This window comes from Leptodactylus fuscus, chromosome 6 (assembly GCF_031893055.1).
Source record: "Leptodactylus fuscus isolate aLepFus1 chromosome 6, aLepFus1.hap2, whole genome shotgun sequence".
In the NCBI taxonomy this organism is placed as follows: Eukaryota; Metazoa; Chordata; class Amphibia; order Anura; family Leptodactylidae; genus Leptodactylus; species Leptodactylus fuscus.
Genome location: NC_134270.1, coordinates 72,165,410 through 72,188,861, shown reverse-complemented (window position 1 = coordinate 72,188,861; position 23,452 = coordinate 72,165,410). Strand labels below are relative to the sequence as shown.

The following is a 23,452-nucleotide window of genomic DNA, read 5'->3' as shown; positions in this document are numbered from 1 at the left end:
AAAGGATTAAGCTGAACTTTTTGCACAAGGACCATGTGTCTTTACCATACCCTTGCTCACTGCTATGGTTAAAAAAAAGGTATATGTATTACTTATCTAAATTTTCTTTTTTCGTAGTTATGACTCAGTGTGAAATACTTCAATATGACTATGCCACCTGTGAAGAAGCAACGTCATGCGGTATGGACAAACTAATACTAAAATAGAAAGATACTGTATAAGATGATATAAAGTCACAGTCACCATGTGAAGGTACTCAGTATATAAACTGTAACTGTTAACTATAGCAAGACTAGCAATAGGAACCCCACTCTTCCCTGACTGTCTTCTGCAGCAAGTTTAGTAATGACAAAATATGTCATTCATTTGGTCTTCATCACACACAGGTGTGGTAACCAGGGGCAACGGGCAATGTAGTGTTGTCACGTTTGGGCAGAGTGGTGTCCCGTTGTATCCCTGATTATCCACAACCCTTTCTACTCTTCCATTCACCCAGGTGCGATGTGCAGGATAACAGTCGACCACACAGGGTTAAGGTGAACAGGTTAACTTTACTGAAGAAACCGACAGTCTTACAGTGCTTTGCAGCAGCAGGTTCACAGTGCAATGTGACAAAGTCCAGTACAGGCACTGAAGAGTTAAGTGAGGCACCAATCACCAATCCTTATGTCCCTTAGCAGTAGTTGGGAGGACGGTTGCCATTAGCAATGTGAAGGTGTACAAATACAGTAGGAAGGTAGATGATAGGACAGGCCAGCCCTTGTGGGAGACAACGATAACTGCGGCTTCGTAACTTGGCTCGTTACGGATAAAGACTCACGTTTGGTGATGTCGGGGTGCAGTGGCTCGGGGACCGATGAAAGGCCACTAGCAAGGCAGGAGGGTCCTTGAAGTAGTTGCCCCTCCTGGCAAACAGTATGCACAATACTTTAGGGAGGTAGGAGACCTTGTAGAGTTTCCGCAGCTCGCGGGGCTCTGTCCAGAGAGGTAGAAGGTGCAGGAGTTGATTTCAGGGGTGCAGGCACTTCAGCCCAGCTGTACCGGCGGGCTATATCTTCCAGACCCGGATTTCAGCTTGTCAGGGGTCTCGGCTGAGACTTGCAGTGTCACTGCAACTTCAGAGAAAACAAGTAGGCCTAGACCTCAGGCTTGAGGCCTACACAGGAGCTAAGAGCTGGTGGCAGGTGTCTGCCTTCCCTAGACTCTAGGTCTAGACTGCAGGCCTGAGAGGAAGGAAGCTCCTCCCAGGGAGAGGACTGGATAGGGATTGGTGCTCACAATTCACATGTTTAGCAGACACAGGAAACTTAAAGTGACAGTACATAACAATACATTTATAATGCAAAGTACATCAGAACCTATATAAAAGAGATACATCTGCCTAAATACTGACAGGGGTGCCACAGAGGTGCTGGGGAGCAGTGCCCAGGAGTAAGCTACTGGCCACAGGCGCACAAGGGCCCTAACTCACTATCAGTGGCCGCTCTGGGTCACTGCACACCCCCGGGCTTTGACAAAAGCCGGCCTCGGCGCAGGGCTCGAGGGCGACTGGTGGACAGTCTAGTCCCCAAACTAGAAGGCAGGGGTTCTGGGTCACCTCGGCTCAGGATTTACTGCAACCATCAGGCCCCTAGGGGTCCTGCAGGCTAGGCCTAAGAGAACCTGAGGAAGGAAGAAGTTAGGCACTCCAATACATGTAAACAGTTGTAGTGCAAACAAGGTATACATCTTTAAATATCAAAAATATACCTATTGGCATAGATGTGTAAACAATAGAAAAATACATAAAAGCATAAAAATCAAAGTGCCGATCCAAGGGGGCTCATAGTCTTTAGAGTCCATGTAAAAGGGGGCAAGGTAAGTAGATGTATGACGTTCATGGCAGAGCCAGGCACACAGCTTAAACGTTGCATAACAAAGAAACAGTCCATAACAAGGGCAAGTCTTTGCAGGCTCAGATGCATTAGAGTCCGTGCAGGAGATAAAGAATTTAATCCTTGTAGCGGGCAGGAGGCACACCTCTTGTGCTTCTCTCAGACCTCCTGAGAGCAATCTCCGCAGCAGGGGGAAGTCCGTGAGGTTCTGCAGCAGGCAGAAGTGGCTGTGTAGCCGGCAAGGTTGGTGCAGCTGGAGGCATGGCTGCAGGCTGTAGAACAGATGGGTAGTACCCTGTCAGGAGAAAAGGGGTTTCCTGACACAGCTCACTGATGGGAATGATAGTTCTGAAGGCGGTAGAAGGAGGATGAGGAGGAGGTACCTCTGGAGCAGGAAGAGGGTACCTGATAGGAGCTTCACTCGGTGGCAGCACCGGTGCAATGTACAGTTCTTCCCTGTGACAGGGCTTTAGCCGGTTTCGGTGAACGACTTGGGGAGCTCTTCCTTCTTTAAAGATCTCACATACATCAGGGTAAGGCACAGCTGTGAGGATATATGGTTCTGGTTCCCACAGAGGTTCTAGCTTGTGGCTACGGTGCTCCTTCTTCAGCCAGACCTTGTCTCCAATCTGGAGGGGAACAGCATGCGCTCGCTGGTTGAAATCTTCCTCCTGACGTCGGCGAGCTTCTTCCATTCGGAGATTAACAATTTCTTGTGCCTCTGTTATTCTCCTCTGATGTTCCGTAACCCAGTCATCCCTTGGCAGGGGATTTGTAGAGTCGGGTATCTGTATCCCAAGAGCTCGGTCTTTTGGGAGTTGTCCTTGTCGCCCGAACATCAGGTAGAAGGGCGTGAAGCCAGTGGAACAGTGGACGGTGTTGTTATAGATTTCCAACAGCTCAGCAAGAAGATTAGGCCACTCTTGTTGTTTTGCCACTGAGGCTGTGCGCAGCATGTTGATGAACACCTGGTTAACCTTTTCGCACAGCCCATTGCCTTGGGGATGGTAGGCAGTTGTCCGTAACTTCTTGCACTCATGGTACTGGCATAACTCCTGGAACAGCTGGGATTCAAAGGCAGAACCACGATCTGTCAGGACTTTCTCCGGGCAGCCATAGTGCTTCACGTACTCATGGTAGAAGATAGCAGCTGTTGTGCGGGCGGTAAGGTCCTTGACAGGGACAACTGCGGTCCATTTGGAGAAGTGGTCTACCATTGTAAGAGCGTGGGAGTAGCCAGACCTAGTAGGGGCCAATTTTACATGGTCCAGGGCAACGAGTTCGTTAGGCCTTTGAGTCTGGATGGGGTGAAGTGGTGCACGCTGGTCTCTTCTTCCTGCCTTGGTCAAGTTGCAGGCGGTGCACTCCTGGCACCACTTCTCGATGTCGAATCTCATCCCAATCCAATAGAATCGGCGGCGGATTGTAGCTTCGGTCTTATAGACCCCGAAGTGACCAGACTGGTCATGGTAGGCATCCAGCACCATGTTGGCGTCTCTCCTGGGGATAATAATTTGATGAAGTCGTTGGTTGGACACTGGATCTAGGGTGTTTCGGAGGATCAGCCCCTTTTGGAGGAAGAGACGCTTTCTTTGCCGCCACAAACGAAGGAGTTCGAGGTCTGGACAAGATTGACGTAGGCGGACAGGAGTTCTTCCGGTGAGTAGGTAGTCGTGTATCTCACCTAGGCTGCGGCTCTCTTGCTGCAACAGCAGCCACTTGGAAGGTTCCTGTAGAGGATCAATTGAGTTAGATGGTGACGTTTCTGCTTCTACAGCAGCGGTAATGACGTTTTGCTGGGCGAATCTGTTATAGAAAGGTGGCATCTCGACTTCTTCCCATTCATCTGGGACAGCAGACTGTTCTCCATTTTGGAGTCGTGACAGGGCATCTGCGTTTGTGTTCGTCTTTCCGCTTCTATATTTTATAGTGAAGGAGTAGTTTGCCAGCCTAGAAGCCCATCTTTGTTCAAGTGCACCAAGCCGTGCGGTGTTCAGGTGCGCCAGGGGATTGTTGTCAGTGTAGACTACGAAGGACGATGCAGCAAGATAGTCCTTGAATTTTTCAGTGATAGCCCACACAAGAGCCAGGAGTTCGAGCTTGAAGGAGCTATAATTGTTATCGTTTTTCTCAGCTCCTCGGAGACTTCGACTGGCATAGCCGATCACCCTTTCACGGTTGTCTTGCACCTGAGACAGCACAGCACCAAGTCCTTGGAAACTAGCATCAGTATACAGCCGGAAGGGTTGACTGTAGTCTAGGTAAGCTAGGATAGGAGGCTGGGTGAGCAAGGCCTTCAGCGCCTGGAAGGCGGTTTCTTGTCTCTGGGACCACTCTACTGGCAGCTTTCTGTTGTAACTTTCTTTGGGGCACCCCCGAAGCAGCTCTGTCAGAGGCTCGGCAATCTGTGCGAAGTGGGGGATGAAGCGGCGATAATAGCCAGCGAAACCCAGAAAACTTCTGACTTCTTTGACAGTAGAGGGTGTCTTCCAATCCGTGACAGCGGAGACTTTGTCCGGGTCAGGTGATACGCCTTCTGCGCTGACGATATGGCCTAGGTAGTTGACACGAGGTTTCAGGAGGTGACACTTGGAGGGTTTAATCTTGAGACCGTGCTCTGTGAGCACCTGGAACACTTCAGCAAGGTGATGTAGATGGTCTTTGTAAGACTTGGAATAGATGATGACGTCATCCAAGTAGAGCAACACATGTTGGAAGTTCACATGCCCTAAGCATCTCTCCATCAGTCTCTGGAAGGTGGCTGGTGCGTTGCAAAGCCCAAATGGCATGCTATTGAATTCATACAGGCCCATGGGAGTAGTAAAGGCAGTCTTTTCGCGGTCCTCCGGAGCCATGGGGACCTGCCAGTAGCCACTTGTCAAGTCCAGAGTGGAAAAGTAAGCAGCAGAGCCCAGTGCAGTCAAGGACTCCTCTATACGTGGCAGAGGGTACGCATCTTTGTGGGTCACATTATTCAATTTTCTATAGTCCACACAAAATCGGATAGTCCCATCCTTCTTTTTGACTAGCACAAGAGGAGCGGCCCAGGGGCTCTGACTTTCTCGGATGACATTGGCCTCTTTCATTTCCCGCAACAGCTGCTTGACAGGTTGGTACATTGCAGGAGGAACAGGCCGGTGCCTCTCTTTGATGGGAGGATGATCGCCAGTGATAATGCGATGCTGAATTAAGGAGGTCTTTCCATAATCAGAGGGGTGTTTGCTAAAAGTGTGGTGATGACGTTTGGCCAGGTTGATGACACCATTGATGTATTCTGGAGGTGTGTTAGCGTCTCCCACGTTAAGCTCCATCCACCAGGGTGAAGGGCTGGTCCTATCTGTGTAAGATGTGGTGGTAGCAGCCCGTTGTTTTGCCGTAGCTGTGTCAGCAAGGACATCTGCAGGGCACAGCTGGTGCAATTGGCCGACCGGTGTGAATTTATAAAGGCTCACAGGTGTGTCACTCATGTTGATGGGGCGTACTGGAATCTTACCGTTGGTGACAGTCACAAGACTGCGTGCAGCTTTAACCAGAGGTTGAGTCTCCAGCTGGATGGGTTCCAGAAGAGCCTGATAATCTTCGTTCTTTACACCAGGGCGTGCGTGGCACCAGACGATCGTCTCAGAGTTGGCAGACAGAGTCACAGGGTGAGTGTCCCGGATCCGGACACGGCAGATCTCTCCGTTGCGGTTAGCGAACCGTTGATGTGCCACCAGCACCTTGACATGGTGTTGTATGGCTTTCCTGTGGGAAGAAGAAGCAGTGGAGAGAGACACGTGCAAGGCACTGATTATTTCATCAAAACAGTTCTTAAGGACATTCATGCCTAGCACTAAAGCAGCGGAGCCCTCTTCTTCTACCCCTGTGACAATGACACCTTGTTGAGGGAGACGGCAGTCGCCAATCTGGATGGTGGGTTCCCAATAACCCACTTGAGGAATAGGCTGACCGTTACTTGCTAAGAGATCAAATCCTTGGCTGCCAATGTCTTTGGATAGGTCTCTGAGGTCCCAGTGTTGAACATAAGCAAACTTCTTTAGGGTAGTGACTTGAGAGCCAGTGTCTATAAGGGCCTCGAATGGGACTCCATTGATTCGGACAGTGATGTACGGACAGGGCGCAATGAATTTGGGCGCCTTGGAGGGACCTCTGTATATTCCTCCCGAGGGTTGGTCCTCTGCCTCGGGGGCATCCCGTTTAACTGAAAGCATTGGTTGCGATGGTGGCCAAATTTCTTACAATAAGAGCAAACAGTTCTATTAGCAGGTGGTGGCCTGTCAGGTGGAGGACGCCTGGGACGTGGATAGTACTGTCGTGGCTCAGGTGAGGAAGAGTGGGACAGGGAAGGCTCCCTAGAGGGAGGCACGGCTTGCACTGTCAGTCCCTCTAATTTTTTAACAGCACTTTCAACTATTCTGTCCATGCAATCTTTCAGACAGGCCACCAGATCAGGTGTAGAAACTTGGGCAGCCTGAGTAACAGCAGGAACAGCTGGAGCGGCAGGTAACAGAGGTGTAGGTGCGACAACCGGTCCACTTTCTAAGTTGGAAGGGTGAGAGTACAGGAGGGGGCTGTAAGGTGACTCGGTCCCTAAGACTTGGATGGCTAGCGACTTGAAATCTGCAAATGAAACGTCCTGATTCTGCGCCGCTAGCATGCGGAGTTGGCTTTGCACTAGCCGGGAGTCTACGCCTTCAATAAATCTGTCCTTGAGCATCTTATCAGCTTCAACCGCACTAATGGAATCAATTTGCTGTACAGCCCGGAAAGCAGTTTGCAGGGCTAAGGCATAGTCTCTCAATGTCTCACCTGGTTGTTGTCTTCTATTGAAGAATCCCAGTCTCACCTCTGTAGAAGATTTTGGTTCAAATTCCCGCTTGAGCCGGGTGAAGATCTTTTCAACAGAGTCTTTATCAGCTGTGGGCCAGGAGCGAGCTTCTTGGAAGGCGACTCCTTCCAGCTGGCCCAGCAGTACGTTCACCTGCTGCACTGGGGATAAAGGTAACAAGTGAAAAGCCCAGAGTATTTGTTCCTTAAAGTCTGTTAAAGTGTGGGGGTCCCCCCGATAACTGGGTAGGTGCGGAGCCCCCAGAAGAATGTTCACTCTGGTAGCTGCAGCAGCTGGTCCATCATCAGGAATAACATTTAATTGAGCATTGTCCGCGTCAGACATGATAGTAGGATAATGTGGCACTGTCTCTTTAAATTTTTCTCGTGCTTGCGGCACTGCGCTGGGTGGTCAACCAATTCACGCTTTCACCCTCTCGCCAGCGCTGCTGGCGTACTCACTGCGCGGCTGCAGAGGCAGATGTGGACGCTCCGTTGCGGTCCCTGTAGCTGGGCAGAGCTCCGAAGCCGTCGGCGGCTGGTCGTGACGTCACTCCTTTCCCAGGAGTGCACTGTGGCGAGCTGAGATGAAGGCACGCCTCCCAACACTAGAGGGGAAGCCCAGGGCTTCAGCAAGAGGGCGGCCGGAGCGGAGGCCACAAGAGGAGGAGTCAGCAGAAAGCAAGTACACAGTCTGTGGAGGGGGCGGCGACACTCCGGGGCTTTTGGCGCCAATCCAGGGGGCGGTTCTGGCGCAGCCTGAGGATTTTGGCGCCCGCGGCAATACAGTCCACAGACACACCGGCCACACACCAATGGCGGCGGTTTTAAAGCACAGTACCCCTTTATACACAACAGTTCGTTACTCACTCTGAGATGGCTGGTAGTCCACAGGAGGGGTAGCGATGATGGAGTATAATGTCCAGCAATAAATTGGGGCCCAATTTTCACAAAGTTCAAATCCTGTTCGTGACGCCAGAAAAAGGGGTCTTGTGGTAACCAGGGGCAACGGGCAATGTAGTGTTGTCACGTTTGGGCAGAGTGGTGTCCCGTTGTATCCCTGATTATCCACAACCCTTTCCACTCTTCCATTCACCCAGGTGCGATGTGCAGGATAACAGTCGACCACACAGGGTTAAGGTGAACAGGTTAACTTTACTGAAGAAACCGACAGTCTTACAGCGCTTTGCAGCAGCAGGTTCACAGTGCAATGTGACAAAGTCCAGTACAGGCACTGAAGAGTTAAGTGAGGCACCAATCACCAATCCTTATGTCCCTTAGCAGTAGTTGGGAGGACGGTTGCTATTAGCAATGTGAAGGTGTACAAATACAGTAGGAAGGTAGATGATAGGACAGGCCAGCCCTTGTGGGAGACAACGATAACTGCGGCTTCGTAACTTGGCTCGTTACGGATAAAGACTCACGTTTGGTGATGTCGGGGTGCAGTGGCTCGGGGACCGATGAAAGGCCACTAGCAAGGCAGGAGGGTCCTTGAAGTAGTTGCCCCTCCTGGCAAACAGTATGCACAATACTTTAGGGAGGTAGGAGACCTTGTAGAGTTTCCGCAGCTCGCGGGGCTCTGTCCAGAGAGGTAGAAGGTGCAGGAGTTGATTTCAGGGGTGCAGGCACTTCAGCCCAGCTGTACCGGCGGGCTATATCTTCCAGACCCGGATTTCAGCTTGTCAGGGGTCTCGGCTGAGACTTGCAGTGTCACTGCAACTTCAGAGAAAACAAGTAGGCCTAGACCTCAGGCTTGAGGCCTACACAGGAGCTAAGAGCTGGTGGCAGGTGTCTGCCTTCCCTAGACTCTAGGTCTAGACTGCAGGCCTGAGAGGAAGGAAGCTCCTCCCAGGGAGAGGACTGGATAGGGATTGGTGCTCACAACTCACATGTTTAGCAGACACAGGAAACTTAAAGTGACAGTACATAACAATACATTTATAATGCAAAGTACATCAGAACCTATATAAAAGAGATACATCTGCCTAAATACTGACAGGGGTGCCACAGAGGTGCTGGGGAGCAGTGCCCAGGAGTAAGCTACTGGCCACAGGCGCACAAGGGCCCTAACTCACTATCAGTGGCCGCTCTGGGTCACTGCACAGGGATAATGAAAATAGCGATTTTATAGTACCAAGATAATGCACACAGCAATATCACAGGGATAATGCACGCCATGATGTCACAGTAAAGAGATAATATACACAGTGACAGCACAGCATATATAAGTAATGCCCACTATGATGTCATAGCACAAGGTGGATGCACACACAAAAAGATCACTGTGTGCACTGTAATATCACAGCATATAAAGTCATTATAGTGATATCACATGACATGCAAGCTTTTTGATGTCTAGTAAAGTAATGGAGGCACATTCAGTTTTCAATATGTCCTTCCCTCGTCCATATTTGTCATTAATTGCATCCTTGTTCTGAGTCATTAAGTATTGTCATTATGGTACTATTCCGTTATCGGGCCAGCAGCAGCGCATTTCAGCACCAGCTTTCGGGACAGCAGTTCAGTTCAGCAGCGGGAATTACAATGACATCCGAGGACTGCTGGCCCGATGCTTGTGCCCAGTAGCCAGTACATCAATGACCCCCCCTCCATCTCCTCCTCCTTCCAGTGCTGCCCCCCAGCTCTCCTTACATCTACCCCGTACCCTCTCCCCGCCACATGACTAAGCCGATGCTGGCCCGATGATAGAGGCCGTGCTTGTGTGTAGTAGGCAGTACATCGATCGATGCCCTCATCCTCCTCTTCCTTCCAGTGCTGCCCCCCAGCTCTTCTTACATCTGCCCCGTACCCTCTCCCTGTAATAGGCCTCACCGTAAATCTTGAGCAATGAATGCTACTAGATAGCCGCCGGACGCTGCAGAAAGTTTGTCCCTCCGGCTCGCTGTAGCTCACCGTTCCTATAGTCGGCGTGTTTCTTGTCAGGGCCTGGATTGAGCCCCGGTGTCTTTCCTTTCGGTCTCGGTACTAGCGCTGAGGTGAGGCCTAGTCGTGTGGCGGGGAGAGGGTACGGGGAAGATGTAAGGAGAGCTGGGGGGCAGCACTGGCAGGAGGAGAAGGATGGGGGAGGGGGGTCATCGATGTACTGGTTACTGGGCACAAGCATCGGGCCAGCAGTCCTCGGATGTCATTGTAATTCCCGCTGCTGAACTGCTGTCCCGAAAGCTGCTGCTGAACTGCGCTGCTGCTGGCCCGATAACGGAATAGTACCGTCATTATAATCACTGAACAGCTCATTGATTTTAAGGACAATCCTTAATTTCTCTAATTTCTCCTCTGGAGGCACTGCAGAGGTATTAGATACTTGCTCAAAGATTGCAGCTGATCACTGATGGCTCCAGCAGAAAGGCATTCTGTGGTCAGCGAATTGTTGGGGAACCCTTCTAACAAAAAGTGAACTTTAGTAAACCACTTTAAGGGTACTCTAAATATGAGAGGCCGAGACAGGTATATGTGACTTGGAGTTGATTATATTGCTAATTCTTTATATGTCCCTTATTAAGGGGCCTAATTGTCCTCATAATAATGATACCAGCTACAGTTAGCTATTTCATATACTTGCTGTAGAGAAATCCCCACTTGACTGTGATGTTCCTCTACTTTGCCCTCTTACACCCTTTAATGTATATTAGCCAACAGCAATAATGTGACACCCACACCAGTTCATCTCCTGGTAAAAATTCACAAGTTACATTTACCACCAATGAGGCTACCTATGGCTTACCTTTGAAGTCCTCTGGTCGACAGAAATCTATGACTTGGCTACCACTGAGCTATTGGACGCTTTTAGTGACTGGGGTGTACTGACAATTCTTATTCAAGAAGCCAAGTATCAGCACATGAAGCTTCATAAGCTTCTATTATGTCTTCAAACTAAATTGCTTTTTAGACTTAGCTCTATGTCCCCTGGTTGTTGACCCTCTAATTCTTTTTTTTTTAACCTTAACACCTTCAAGCAACACTTAAAAGTGACCAGCGTTATGTAGATTTTCCACCTGTACATATCACAGACCAGGCATGTCAAACATGCGGCCCTTTACAGGCATATCTGCGGCCCGCACAAAAGTCTCAAACTTTGTCCCTAAACTTTAGAGACAAAGTTTGAGACTTTTGTGCGGGCCGCAGATGTACAAGGAAAGTGAGCGGTGTATTAGGGCGGCCCTGCTGGACGCAGCGCTGCTCCAGTGGCCGCTCCTCACCCTTTGCAGAGAGCAGGTCTCCGCTCCGCCCCCTCCTCCCTCCACTCCGCCCCCTCCTCCTCACACGCCGGGTGACATGGCCATGTAATCAGGCCCGCACCGACGTGTGCCTGCGTCCTACGCTGTCGCACAAGACCGCTGCGCAGGCTGAAGAGCAGAAGCAGGTAAGCTTCTGCAGAAGAAATTGTGATTTTTCAAGTATTTATCCCCTATCCTATGGATAGGGGATAAATACCAGATTTATGATGATGGGGGGGCTTTTTGATGTCTGTCTGGCCCTTCCTTGGGCTTGAGGACAGTTTTTTTTCCCCACCCACCTTGTAATTCTTTCACTTGGGAGTTAATTGGAGCATTACAGCCTGTAGTGCTCCTATTAACCCCCAAGTGCAAGAATTGCAAGTGGGTGGGAAAAAACAGTCCTCAGGCCCAAGGAAGGGCCAGACATCCAGAAGCCCCCCTCCCCCAGCACCCCTTCCCCAGCACTCCAACACAATAATGGTGTCTGCCAGCTTTAACTGAGGTGCCATTTTACCGGCAATCGCAGGCACCCGGAGCAAGATTCGGGGCCTGCGTGCATTTTTATGGCAGCCGGGAGCCTTGTGAGGCTCCAGCCTGTCATTCTATACTTTCTATTGTAGGCTACTCTATGTAGCCTGCAATAGAAATGCCGGATTTTTTTAATGCATGGTATTAGTGATCAGTCCCCTAGGCCCTAGCTATTAGCTGCTGTGTGCGGCCCACGCAACAACCTCTTGTTACTCATGTGGCCCTCGGAGTACCCTGAGTTTGACATGCCTGTCACAGACCATGATCGAATTGTCCAACATTACATGAAGCCTCCAATACGTCAGATACCAGGTATGGTGACTCCATCTAATTTTATATGGTTGTGGTGAGATAGCTGCAATTGAGTGCAGTTCTCTCTATTTTAGTTAATGGGAGACTTGTGAAATCCTGACGCTGGGTTCACACCTGCGTTTGGGGTCTCCGTTCTATGGTTTCCGTCTTCTGCATGCCAGAAGACGGAAACCATAGACCGGGTCCGGCCGTGCGCGGCGGTGAGCGTTTTAGGCTCTCCGCCGCGAAACTGGATTTTTTTATCCGGACACAGAGTACTGCATGTCCGACTCTGTGTCCGGATTATAAAACCCGGTTTCGCGGCGGAGAGCGCAAAACGCTCACTGCTGGGCACGGCCGGACAGCTTTCTCACCCATTCAAATGAATGGGTGAGAAAGTCTCCTGCAGGTTTCCGTCTCCTGCCTGTGTTTTAGGCAGGAAACGGAAACCTAAGTACGGAGTGCCGGGCCGCAGATGTGAACGAGCCCTTAGTTGTTTCTGTAATACCTGTAAATTGCAGAGCATAGAAGCATGAACAGGACTGATACTGCTGCCTGAGGCAAGTGGTAAAATGGCATCCCCTCCCTTCTAAAAAGAAAAGGCTCTGTTCTCTTATAGGCCAAGATGGCTCACTGCAGATCAGCTTCCATTCTTGCTAAATGACAATGACCCAGCCCTGCCACTATACAGAGAACAGCACCATTTGCTTCCAGCCTTCTCTCTGTGCAGATCATTCTTGCCAGCAATCCTGAAACATGCACGAGGCTCCCGAAAGGGGGATATCCCAGACTCTCAGAACCACAGGCAAATATCGCATATTACCAGGCTAGAAGCCGTTTTACATGTGACTTAGACACTTTATGTGCCATCATGTCCAAAAAAGGGTTGTGCTTATTTTCACATGTGTTATGGCTTCACCTGAAAAGTACGGTGTAGGCTCTGTCTGGTGCTGGAGGAAGCTAGGAGTACCAGGTTTGCCCATGCAGCAGAAGGTTCATTACAAGGGACACTTCCACAACATATAAAGGAGATGTGCTCTCTCTCTCCAGTTTACCTGGGGCATCCATCATCTACCCTTACACCTTTCCTATGCAGCCATACTAGTGTCTTATAGACCCTGTGGAGCATGAATATCTGAAAAAACTTTTGGGCCTTACTCAGGGACAGGAAAGGTGTACACTTCAACACGGTGGTTCATTGCTCATCCGTGGTCTCCCATTTTGATTGACTATTTAAAGGAAATTTTATATGTTAGGCCTCTAAAAAATGTTCATAGTTAAATGAAATAATATCTCTAGTATCCCCATCAGAGAGTAGCTCCTCTAAGGCAGAATTTTGCACAATAAACAGGTTGGTGGCTCTTGCCTGCACCTCCAATGTATGGCATAGCTGGAGGTATTGTTAGAACATCTACTGTGGAAAACTCTTCATTTGATTAAGACACACAAGTCCCAAGCTACATAGGACCTAACACTCAAAATTTAATTTCTACTTAAACAACCTAAGACACACAAGTTCCAAGCTAGTGACATTGGAGTTTACTGTTAGTTAGTGTTAGGAGAGGGCAGTTCCTTGCACATCACCTTTAGCTCTTCAGGTTAGGTAGTGTCATTTAGTGTTAAAAGGCAGTCCCATGTCTCTGATCCCAAGCTAGGAGAACCAAGACTTTGTAATTCTATCATGTATGAAACATCTCCACTGCTGACCATTGTGGAAACTTAGGTATCCATGTCCACCATTCCCCCAATAGTGAGGACTAGGTCCCAGGAGTGCCCTAGACTGATATTTGTAAAGGATCAGAGGACTGAGGAAAGGGTGAAGAGCCGCTCTTCACTGTACAGCGCGATAGGCGCTGCTGTGGAGAAGGACTTACCTGACTGACTGTCAGGAACGCCCTTCTGACTGTAAAGAGCCAGGGTACCGGGACCGATAGCTCTTTACCTGGGGCACAGATTAGGAAAGCCAACAATGCGCTGAATTCAGTGCACTGTCAGCTTTCTAGCAGTATTTAGAACTGCCAGTGCCCAAATTGGTGAAAGGTCCTCTTTAACACTAAGGAGACCCCATCACATCATTGCTGGTCTTGGACCTAATCCTGATGGTGCCATCTCAACAAACTGCTGTTGTCAATGCACAACACTGTCACCTCTGAGCATTAACCAGATAACAACAATGACATATTTCATTTTACTCTATGAATCCACTAGGTAGCCACAAAGCACTAGGAATTCAACAAGTTAAATATAATATACTACTGTATTTGTGGCTGTAAATCTCAGATATCCAAGGTTTGTGATTTACACTACTTTCTAATAAGATCACTGTATTTGTATAGTTTTTTGTTATTACAGTTAGGGATGAACCTAGTGTAATCTTTGCTATTATTTTTGTTTATAGACCTGCCACATGGCGTTCCCATAGACGAGGATGGTTATTTGGTAGTTTTGCCTGCTCTTCCTTCAGAACTGGAAAATCAATTGCAACCAGTGAAACCTCCAGACCGTCCAACAACACCTTTACCTGGTAACCCTACACCACCTATCTTCTACTGTTCTATCTATCTATCTATCTATCTATCTATCTTATTGTCATATCTCATCTGTTTAAAGACCAGACTGTGATGAACATTGTGTAATCTTTGCAATAATTTTCTTGTTTATAGAGCTGCCCCATGGTGTTCCCATAAAACCAGATGAGCCTTATTATTTGGAAGTTTTGCCTGCTCTTCCTACAGAAGGAATAATGCAGGAAGTACCAGACCGTCCTTCAATACCTATACCTGGTAACCTTACACCACCTATGTACTACTGATCTATCTATCTATCTATCTATCTATCTATCTATCTAAAAAAAAGGCAGTTGTAGCAGCACCAGCAAATGTGAATTTCGTCCCATAAATTGCACGGCAGAAACCCCTCTCCAGGCAAAAGGGTGCACTTGAGAAAGGTTCCTGTGAGAACGATACGTGGTGTACTGTTTTTCCAATAAAAGGACATTTTCCATCCATACAATTTGCTGGCAGATCAGATTGTTTTATCTATCTATCTATCTATCTATCTATCTATCTATCTATCTCTCTATCCACCCTTCATCCATCCATCTACCCATCCGTCCGTCTTACTATGATATCTCATCTGTGTAAAGATCTGATTGTTTTAGCTTGCTCATTCTGTTGAGAAAGTGAATTGATTGTATCATTTCTATTATTATTTGTAGCACTATCTATTGATCATTTGCCAGCAAACTGCAACATTCTGCTTCTAAACATAGGAAAGATGGTCCAGGATTCTGGTAAGAGAACAGAAATACTAACACTATGAAGTTCTAGACATGTATAGTACATACATAATATAAATGATACCATTTTAGGCCTTGACACACAATGGAGCCTTTTGACCTGCTTATGAGGGTTGCTACTTTATTACTGATGAGAGAGTGTACTGGGCAAGCTTTAGATCTGTTTCTGAGAAGGGAAGGTTTAGTAAGCCCTGGCAGCTTTAAGAAGACTTAGTTGGTATGTGAGTGCAGATTAGGCCCTTGTCCTGGGAAACCATATGGGGCAAAACATTGAGCCACATGCTGGTGACAGGCCAGGAACAGATTCTTGCCTGCAAGACTAATACATGAGTAGCTAGAAATGTAAGTGTGCTTGGATGGTGAATGTTGCGGTACAGGAGAGAATGGCAGGCATGACCACAGCGACCCCTAAGATAGCAGGAGATTGACCAGATAAAGGGACAGAGTACCTTTTGCTGCATTGCATGTTTTAAGGAGTACTTGGACTGTTTCAATATGCAAAGATATACTGTGTTCTTGTGTGTGTGTGAAGTGTGTTATTGTAAAATGCCATTTAGGTAATGGTTAGCTGTGAGTTGCCTGCTAGTTAAAGCGTTACTAAAATTTTGGACAACTTTTGATTTTTCCTTTCTGTGAAATCCTGCATTTTTTCATACTTCTCCTGGCTTCTCACTTGATAATTGTATGTAGTACGAGTTGCGTAAAATGTAGAGGACATGAGGGTATAGGAGGGTCACTTCAAACAGTTATATCTCAGACATTATAAAATGTGCAATCTTTTGGTGTCATATGAAAGAGGAGATTGGTTTCTTTCATATGACACTAAGGTTGCAACGCTATCTATATTATTTCCAGAGATATCACTGGTTAAAAACGCAGTAATCTTAGTGTCATATGAAAGAAGAGAATCCCCCCCTTCATATGACACCAGAGCAGCAAGGTTGTAAGTTTTATAATGTCTGTGATATAACTGTTTGAGGTGACATCCCCCCCTAATTTTCTCTACATATCACACAGCTCTGTACTCCATACACCGTAACATTCAGTGCGAGGCAGAAACAACTCTCAATATAGGAGCAAGGGAAAGAGTGAAAAAAATGCAGGATTTCACAGAAAGGAGACATTTGTAAATCAATTATAGAACAAAATGTGTTAATGACACAAATACTGCCAGAAAATCAAAAGTTGTCTAGAAGTTTAGTTACACTTTAAAGATTGTTTAACATGGTGATGTTATTCAGGTGGGAGTTGTTTATGAGGGCCAGGTGTAGAGTATTCTGTGTCAGGTGACTAGTTGCCCATGTCTGCAAGATACTTTAGATAACGGAAATACATAAAGAGGCCAATAATACATAATGTGGTATGGGACTTAACTCAATTGCACAAAAAGAACAACCATATCCACAGATAGGTATAAAATATAAATTTTATTGCTAGCCAAACACTAAAAATCACATGGACACATAGTAACACACTACAAAAATTACAAAAAATGACGAAGCCCTGTAGCAGGGGCGAAACGCGCGGCGGACGTGTCTATATGACGTTAAGGTGAGCTGATACACATATTTGTGACATTTTGGGTTTACCAGGATATAAGTGAGTGGGTGACCATTGTCATTTGGTATTTTAGATCATTATGCCTCTTATGAGTGGGTGTACTTAGTTGACACAATCTTTTACCTCTTGATATGGCATATGAGCACATAATACTAGTCTTTTGGACCCCTGGTTACCCTGCCCATGGTAAAAACATTGATTCTATATAATTGTGTATATTACCTCACAAACATCCCTTTGGCTTGCTGGCACTTTGAAACCTGATGGTTTTTCCCTGTCATTATTTGTAGTGTGTTACTATGTGTCCATGTGATTTTTAGTGTTTGGATAGCAATAAAATTTATATTTTATACCTATCTGTGGATATGGTTGTTTTTTTTGTGCATAATGGAAACCGTGACAATAGAGGAAGACAGAAGTGACAGCTGAAGAATGTAGTTACAATTTCATAGTATTAGTGAAATTGTCGGGGGCCACATGTAAGTAGCTCTTCCCGATTCTGTGCAGTAGGTGCAGGAACCAACCTTGGTCTGAAGGTTAAATGAAAGCTGGGTCAGATTGACCGGGTTGTTAGCCTATTGGGAAGAGGACATTTCTAGTGGACGACTAAGGCAGTGCAAGTGGGTTGAGGTAGGATGCACTCAATGTAGTAAGCCTGCCTTTGGTTGCAGTAGCAGCAGGCAGAGGAAGAGGGTTGATTTGGTGGCACATCAGCACCAGCTAGGGCTCAGCCCACTGTGTCAGAAGAAGCCAAAGGAATTTGGGCTAAATACAGTGGCATATCTATAGGGGGTGCTGAATCAGCAGTTGTTACCAATCCTTGGAACTTGAAGGGGACCCAAACGTTCCCCTGTCACAGAAGACATACCATTTTTGAAAATTGTACATGGTAGGTAGGGGTCCCATTACACATTTTGCAGTGGAGCCTAGGAGCTCCAAGTTATGCCTCTGTCTAAACATGTTCTATATTTGTCAAATTGCAGCTGGGGTAAACAAAGGTCCCAAAGTGATTCTGTTACCTGACATGGAAACAGGACCTGCTTTCTTTAGACATTTGGACATTAATATTTATTAGAGATTGCTATGATACATTTAGTCATCTGCAATAAATACCATTCTTGTTTCCTCAGATATACATATTACAGAACACCCCTTACTGTGTAGCGGCTGCCCTGCTGCCTTCTCAAAGCTCAACAGTGTAGATGATTCTAAGGTAAGTGACATGTGAAACACAATATCAAAAAGTATATATTGAAATGATAACCACACATGGAAATTAGAAAAAGAACTATGATCATAAATAGTGAATGCAAATCTTCCATATTGTGGCAAGCAAAAACAGCATAGGTGAGGTAGTGTACAGAAAAAAAATGTACTATTTTGTTTCATAAAATTTGGCAAAATTACTTGACTTATAAATCCAAGTACACCCTACAACAGGATAAATCTCCCCCTGTATGTGCAAAGAGTAAATGTGTGTCCCCTTCCTCTACCCTTAGCCCCCAGACAGGTTCTTTCACCCACCTGTTCCTTATGAAAGAGTGCAGATATCATGGGCATGATAAGACATAAACCAGCTGCAAAAATAACTGTATAGTAACAAAAGTAGTAAAAGGTTATCCCATTTTAATGTATGTATTGCTTTCCCTTCAGATATGGACTTGCGTTTTCTGTGCCACGGAAAATCCTTTGATCGACAATAAGAAATTTGAAAGACTAGAAGGAGATGAACTCTATGCTGGAGGCTCCCAGTCTGGAAATGAATACGCGTTTGGTGAAGAGACATTGATAATATTCTGCATTGATATATCAGGGAGCATGAGCGTGACTTTAGAGGTGAGGAGTCAGAATCCACAATTTTTACTTTATAGGTTAGCATCTTCATTGGCAGTGTTTTTCCTAAGAGTTTTTTTTACTTAGTCCTGTTTTTTTTTTTCCTGTGGACCTGTCTGTGTTTATACCAAAGCTGCATGAGTCCTGTGTGTGTCCCCTATTGCCTTATTGTGAGGGTTCTAAAACAAGTATATGTTGTATCTATGTAAGCAGTTTACTGTACAGCAACCAACATAAGTGCATTTCTTAATGTGACTTTCTTGTGCTAAAGCATCTTATTTTAAATTCTGTTGCAGGTGACACAAGACCAACGTAACGAATTTAATATAGAATACAAATCAAGAATGGAGGTAAACAGCACTGTGCACAGTCAATATTTTTTGCATAGTAATACTAGGTTCACACCTGCGTTCAGGTTTGTGGGGCCCCTAAGTTATTGCTGTGGAGATGGATCTGTGGCAGCTACCATTCCCTTTCACTATGTTTTGACACTATTCCAAATTTTCCTTTGTTGCCATGTGAAGTATTTGAGCTCTGATATAATAATGTAGTACCTTGTTTTCAATGCAATTTGCTTTCAGGCTGTCAAATCCGCGTTGGATCAAACCCTGAATTTTCTTCATGAGAAGCATTCTAAAAAGAGAGTAGCACTTGTAACCTTCAGTGATGAGGTAATAATACTATATGTATGGCAGATTCTAAGTATTTAGTCATTTAGAATATGGACTTCTGGAAATGTGACCATTAAACATGACACCAATCAGTCATCTTTAAGGGGAATGTATACTTTTAAAAGATGACCTGTCAATGTTGTCAGTTTTCATAAATTTCTAGAAAGAATGACACATCATCATTACAACACAACAAGACATACAAGTATTCAATATAACAATTGAAAAGAGGATTTTAACTAGTTCCCACGCTGTGAAATACTATTACATCAATGACAGGAATCCATTTGTGCAAACTAACATGGTAGTACATGATGAAAATTGGCACCGGCATCAGGAGCTTAGCCAGTGCCATCAGGAGAGGATCTCAGCTGTGACACACAGCTGAGATCCTCCAGTAATGGTTGTGATCAGTGAAAACACTGTTCGTGGCCATTTGACTCCTTAGATGCCACTGTCAATAATGATGATGGCATCTAAAAGGTCTGGCTCATTGGTACCTACTATACTTATATTATTCATAATAAGCAGATTTCCTGACTGCTCACAGATTGTTTTTAGCTTCCTGCCTGCATGTATTTACCTTTCCTTAGTGTTCCTCTACTATGTGTTTTCTATTGTACAGTTACTCTTGGCAGAATTACATATAAAGGAACTAGTAATATCAGTAAAGGATAGAGGAGGGTCAGATGCTCCTTGCATGCTCCCGCAGCCTCTATGACCAATGTAAAATGTGTTGCATCCATAATGTGATTATTAGTATCAGAAAGAACTGATAGGACATCATGTATGAAGGCTTATACAGTCATAGAACAAACTGACCAGCAAGACCCTGCACAAATTTCAACTTTTTATGAAAACTCAGGTACCCTTTCACTGGCCTCATACTGTGTAGAATCAAGTAATAAGTTTTCCTATGGTATCCCTCACTAAGCTTTCTGTTGCTGAAAAGTCAAGTTATAAGTTTATAAATTCTCACACTAGGTTCACATCTATATTGGGGTTTCTGTTCTTTGATCCGCTTGGGGACCCAAAAAACGTAAATCCAATCAACTTAAAAAGTGGTTACCCACAGAAATCTGCAGACCCCATAGAATATAATGGAGTCTGCTTGGTTTGTGCCTGCTTGCAGGACTTTTCTCTCTGTATTTTTCAAGCCGAATGGGGACACATAGAATGGAGGCGCAGATAGATGTGAATCTAGATTTAGATTGTAATATGCAAATTTACCTTAACTAATCATGGTGGAACATGGGGTGGTTGGCTACATCTAGTCACTCCCTGTAAGGCTGTCAGTTAGGTAGGGTAATAGTAAATAAATAAAGTGAAATACATACACATTCGGTATCCCTGCATCTGAAAACATCTGGTCTACAAACTTTTATACAAATATTTTTCCCATATGGTGAATACTGTAGAGGAAAAGACATCAAAAGATCTGAACTGCTGTTTTTTCGCTTTTTCGCCTTCTATGTGGATAAAAAGCTATAAGAACAATAGACATTCCCCAAAATGGCATAAATAAAAAATACATCTTGCCCTACAAAAAAGGATGCCTTATGCAGCCCCTTACACTTAAATATAAAATAGGTACGGGTGTCAGAATAAGGCAACTCAAAAATTTCAGTTTCATTAACGGCCAATGAGAAAGTTGCACAAATTCGTTTAATCCCACTCCATTCAGAATTCTTTTGCAGCTTCCTAGTACTCGCATGGAATATTAGATGGTGCCATTAGGAAGTACAATTTGTCCTGAAAAATTAAGCTCTCAAATGGCTCTGTGAACAGAAAAATAAAAAAGTTATGGCTTGTGGAAGGTAGAGAATAAAAGACTAAATTGAAAAAGAGGTTAAAGAGAGATAATCCCATTTAATGCATTTATGGCATATTTACAGATGTTTCCCGATTTTCCCCTGATTTTAAACACGTTAGTCTCTGTATATGACTATATACATATATGTTCATGTCTTCATGCCAGGTGAAGCTATATGGTGATGGCACTAAAGAGCCACTGGTGCTGCAGGGCGCTGAACTCTTAGATCCTGATCATCTGAAATCACAGGGTGAGAACCAACCAATTCTGCACCCGCTATCAGAGACCCTGCATGCCTTGAAAGGGAAGATCCAGTGGTAATGTGACCTCTACTTTTTTACTTAGTTATGAATTGTAGTACTGTCCATTATTAATGGTTTTCTATTGTTGTCATTACTTAAAAGAGTTTCTATTTATTTTTTCTATTACAGCCTAGAAGAAAGTGGAGCTACAGCACTGGGGCCTGCAGCTCTGGTTTCAATAGCAATGGCTTCCAAGTATCCAGGATCCAAGGCAAGTGAGTTTGCATAATCATTGGTTGCCATGAATGAACCTAGTATTGTGGCTATAGGGGATATAGAGGTAACAACTGCACCCAGGATCATATGAGGACACTAATATTATAAATGGTTCATGAGGGTCTTAGGAAAGATTTTACATTGTAGCACAGGAGCTTCAAATTACATCTAGATCCCAAGGATGATATTATGGTATCTGGATGGCAGGACTTTAGATATTGATTTGGAGGGTGGTACTACAAGTTCAAAAATACCAAACTGTGTATAAGTGTAGAAAAATCTCAAAGCATTCCAGCTTTGGTGGGAAATCTGTAAGAGTGTAATGTTTTAGAAACATGATATAAATATCCATTTTCTTCATGATAGTGTAAAGTAAGTGTGTAGTGTCACCTTCCACACTTGTAGGCTTAAAGGGGACCTTTCACATACACATAAATTTGCGGTATTATATACTGATAGAAAGTGGACTGTCAACTTTTCCAGTATGGACCCAAGTGCTGGAAATATTGGTGCCAATATTTCCCCACTGTCAGAAAAACTGGTCCTACAGCTCAGCATCATCGATGGGCTGTGAGAAACACCAACGCGACAGTATAACTCTATGGAAGAGTACTGTCAGGGAGAGCATTCCTCACAGCCCAGTGATGATGCTGAACTGTAAGGCCCACCTTTCTGACCGTGGAGAGATATCTGTACCAAAATTAACGGCTTTGATATCTCCAGCACTAGGAGGCATACCGCAAAAGCCGACAGTGTTCTGAATTCAGTGCAATGTCAGCTTTTTATCTGAATATAATTCTGCACATCTATGGGGATGTGAAAATTTCCTCTTTAAAGGGGTTCTCCCATTTCAGCCTTTCAGCCAGGCTGCCTGCAGTGAATGCTTCTCACTTCCTGTATTTCTCTCCCTCCCCCTCCCTCTCTCTGAACGGGACACAGAACACTTCTGTAGGTCAGATAATCTGCAGATTCTTGTACAGCATAGACTCAGTGTTATCTATGTGTTTACTTAGAAAGATAACAGACTCAGCTTTATCAGCAAAGTGCAATTAGCTGAAGGATTGCCCTGCACTAAGTAAGTGACGTCACTTGTCCTATCTCTCAGGTCTGTGGTTATAACAATGCTGTGTAAACAATGGAAGGAATAAATTCACATACCAGGCAAAGAAAGTAGAATTTCTAAAGCAATATATTTAGAAAAAGGCTTCAGTTTACATAAGCTACCAGTATAGATAGGATCCTTGAGATGGAACAACCCCTTTAAGTGTAGGACTGACAAGAAGTCCCTACTTTCAAAAGGTTTTGTACCATTGTGTGCATTCATGTGTACCTTTCTTTGTATTGTAACACTATGTAACAAAGTGTTCATTGTGCAGTGTAAGGTTCACTAATGCAAATGCTGATGACTCATGTATATTATATGTCGCTCTGCTTTGAGTATGGCTGAGTCATTGTGATAATTCCTCTCAACTGAATCCCTGTTACACCTATTAGCTCTGCTGCAGGGGGCGTCTTTCCAAGCTTCCAGAAATACAGTCTACGCCACAGCAACCTGATGCTTTGTTGTCATATTAAGGCAAGAAAACTGACTATATTAGGAATTTTCTCACCCCATTTGGGAGTCTGGTCTGAAGACATCAGTATGAGCAGTGCAATTACCTGTCAGTGCAGAATGACCATAGCCTTTTCTGACCAAAGCAAGCGAAGCAAGCAACAGCAATAGGCTGAAATAGCAGAGTCCATATAAACTGAGTGCATCTACCCTGTGAACAGGAATACTAGTGTATTTCTGAAGGCCTGAGACTCCAGCCCTGTCTGAAAAGTCTGTTATACAGCAGCTTCACAGTAGTTTCCCAGAACACTGCATAGGGATCCTGTGCAAATCATTTGTCTGGGCCCCCCCATCCCCACTGATTGGCCTCAATGGTCATGTGGGATGCAGGACTTCTGGGAAATGAGGTACAGCGCTCAACCAAACAGGCTGCAGTATTACAAATCAGAACA

General features: G+C 45.4%; 1 protein-coding gene and 1 long non-coding RNA gene across 2 annotated transcripts in view; both read left to right on the top strand.

Annotated features, from left to right (window-relative positions):
* Positions 1 to 18,935, top strand: part of LOC142209123 (uncharacterized) — a 40,843-nt gene extending 21,908 nt beyond the window's left edge. Inside the window, exons 10-17 of the mRNA XM_075278063.1 lie at positions 118 to 180; positions 14,154 to 14,279; positions 14,419 to 14,538; positions 14,973 to 15,047; positions 17,744 to 17,826; positions 18,267 to 18,449; positions 18,743 to 18,796; positions 18,909 to 18,935. Coding sequence (XP_075134164.1) covers positions 118 to 180; positions 14,154 to 14,279; positions 14,419 to 14,538; positions 14,973 to 15,047; positions 17,744 to 17,826; positions 18,267 to 18,449; positions 18,743 to 18,796; positions 18,909 to 18,935 — 731 coding nt within the window. The remainder of the gene's footprint in view (positions 1 to 117; positions 181 to 14,153; positions 14,280 to 14,418; positions 14,539 to 14,972; positions 15,048 to 17,743; positions 17,827 to 18,266; positions 18,450 to 18,742; positions 18,797 to 18,908) is intronic.
* A 90-nt stretch (positions 18,936 to 19,025) lies between these two features.
* Positions 19,026 to 21,444, top strand: LOC142210816 (uncharacterized). Its single transcript, XR_012716998.1, has 3 exons — positions 19,026 to 19,117; positions 21,096 to 21,247; positions 21,362 to 21,444. It is a non-coding gene; the product is annotated as an uncharacterized LOC142210816 (long non-coding RNA).
* Positions 21,445 to 23,452: the final 2,008 nt, after the last annotated feature.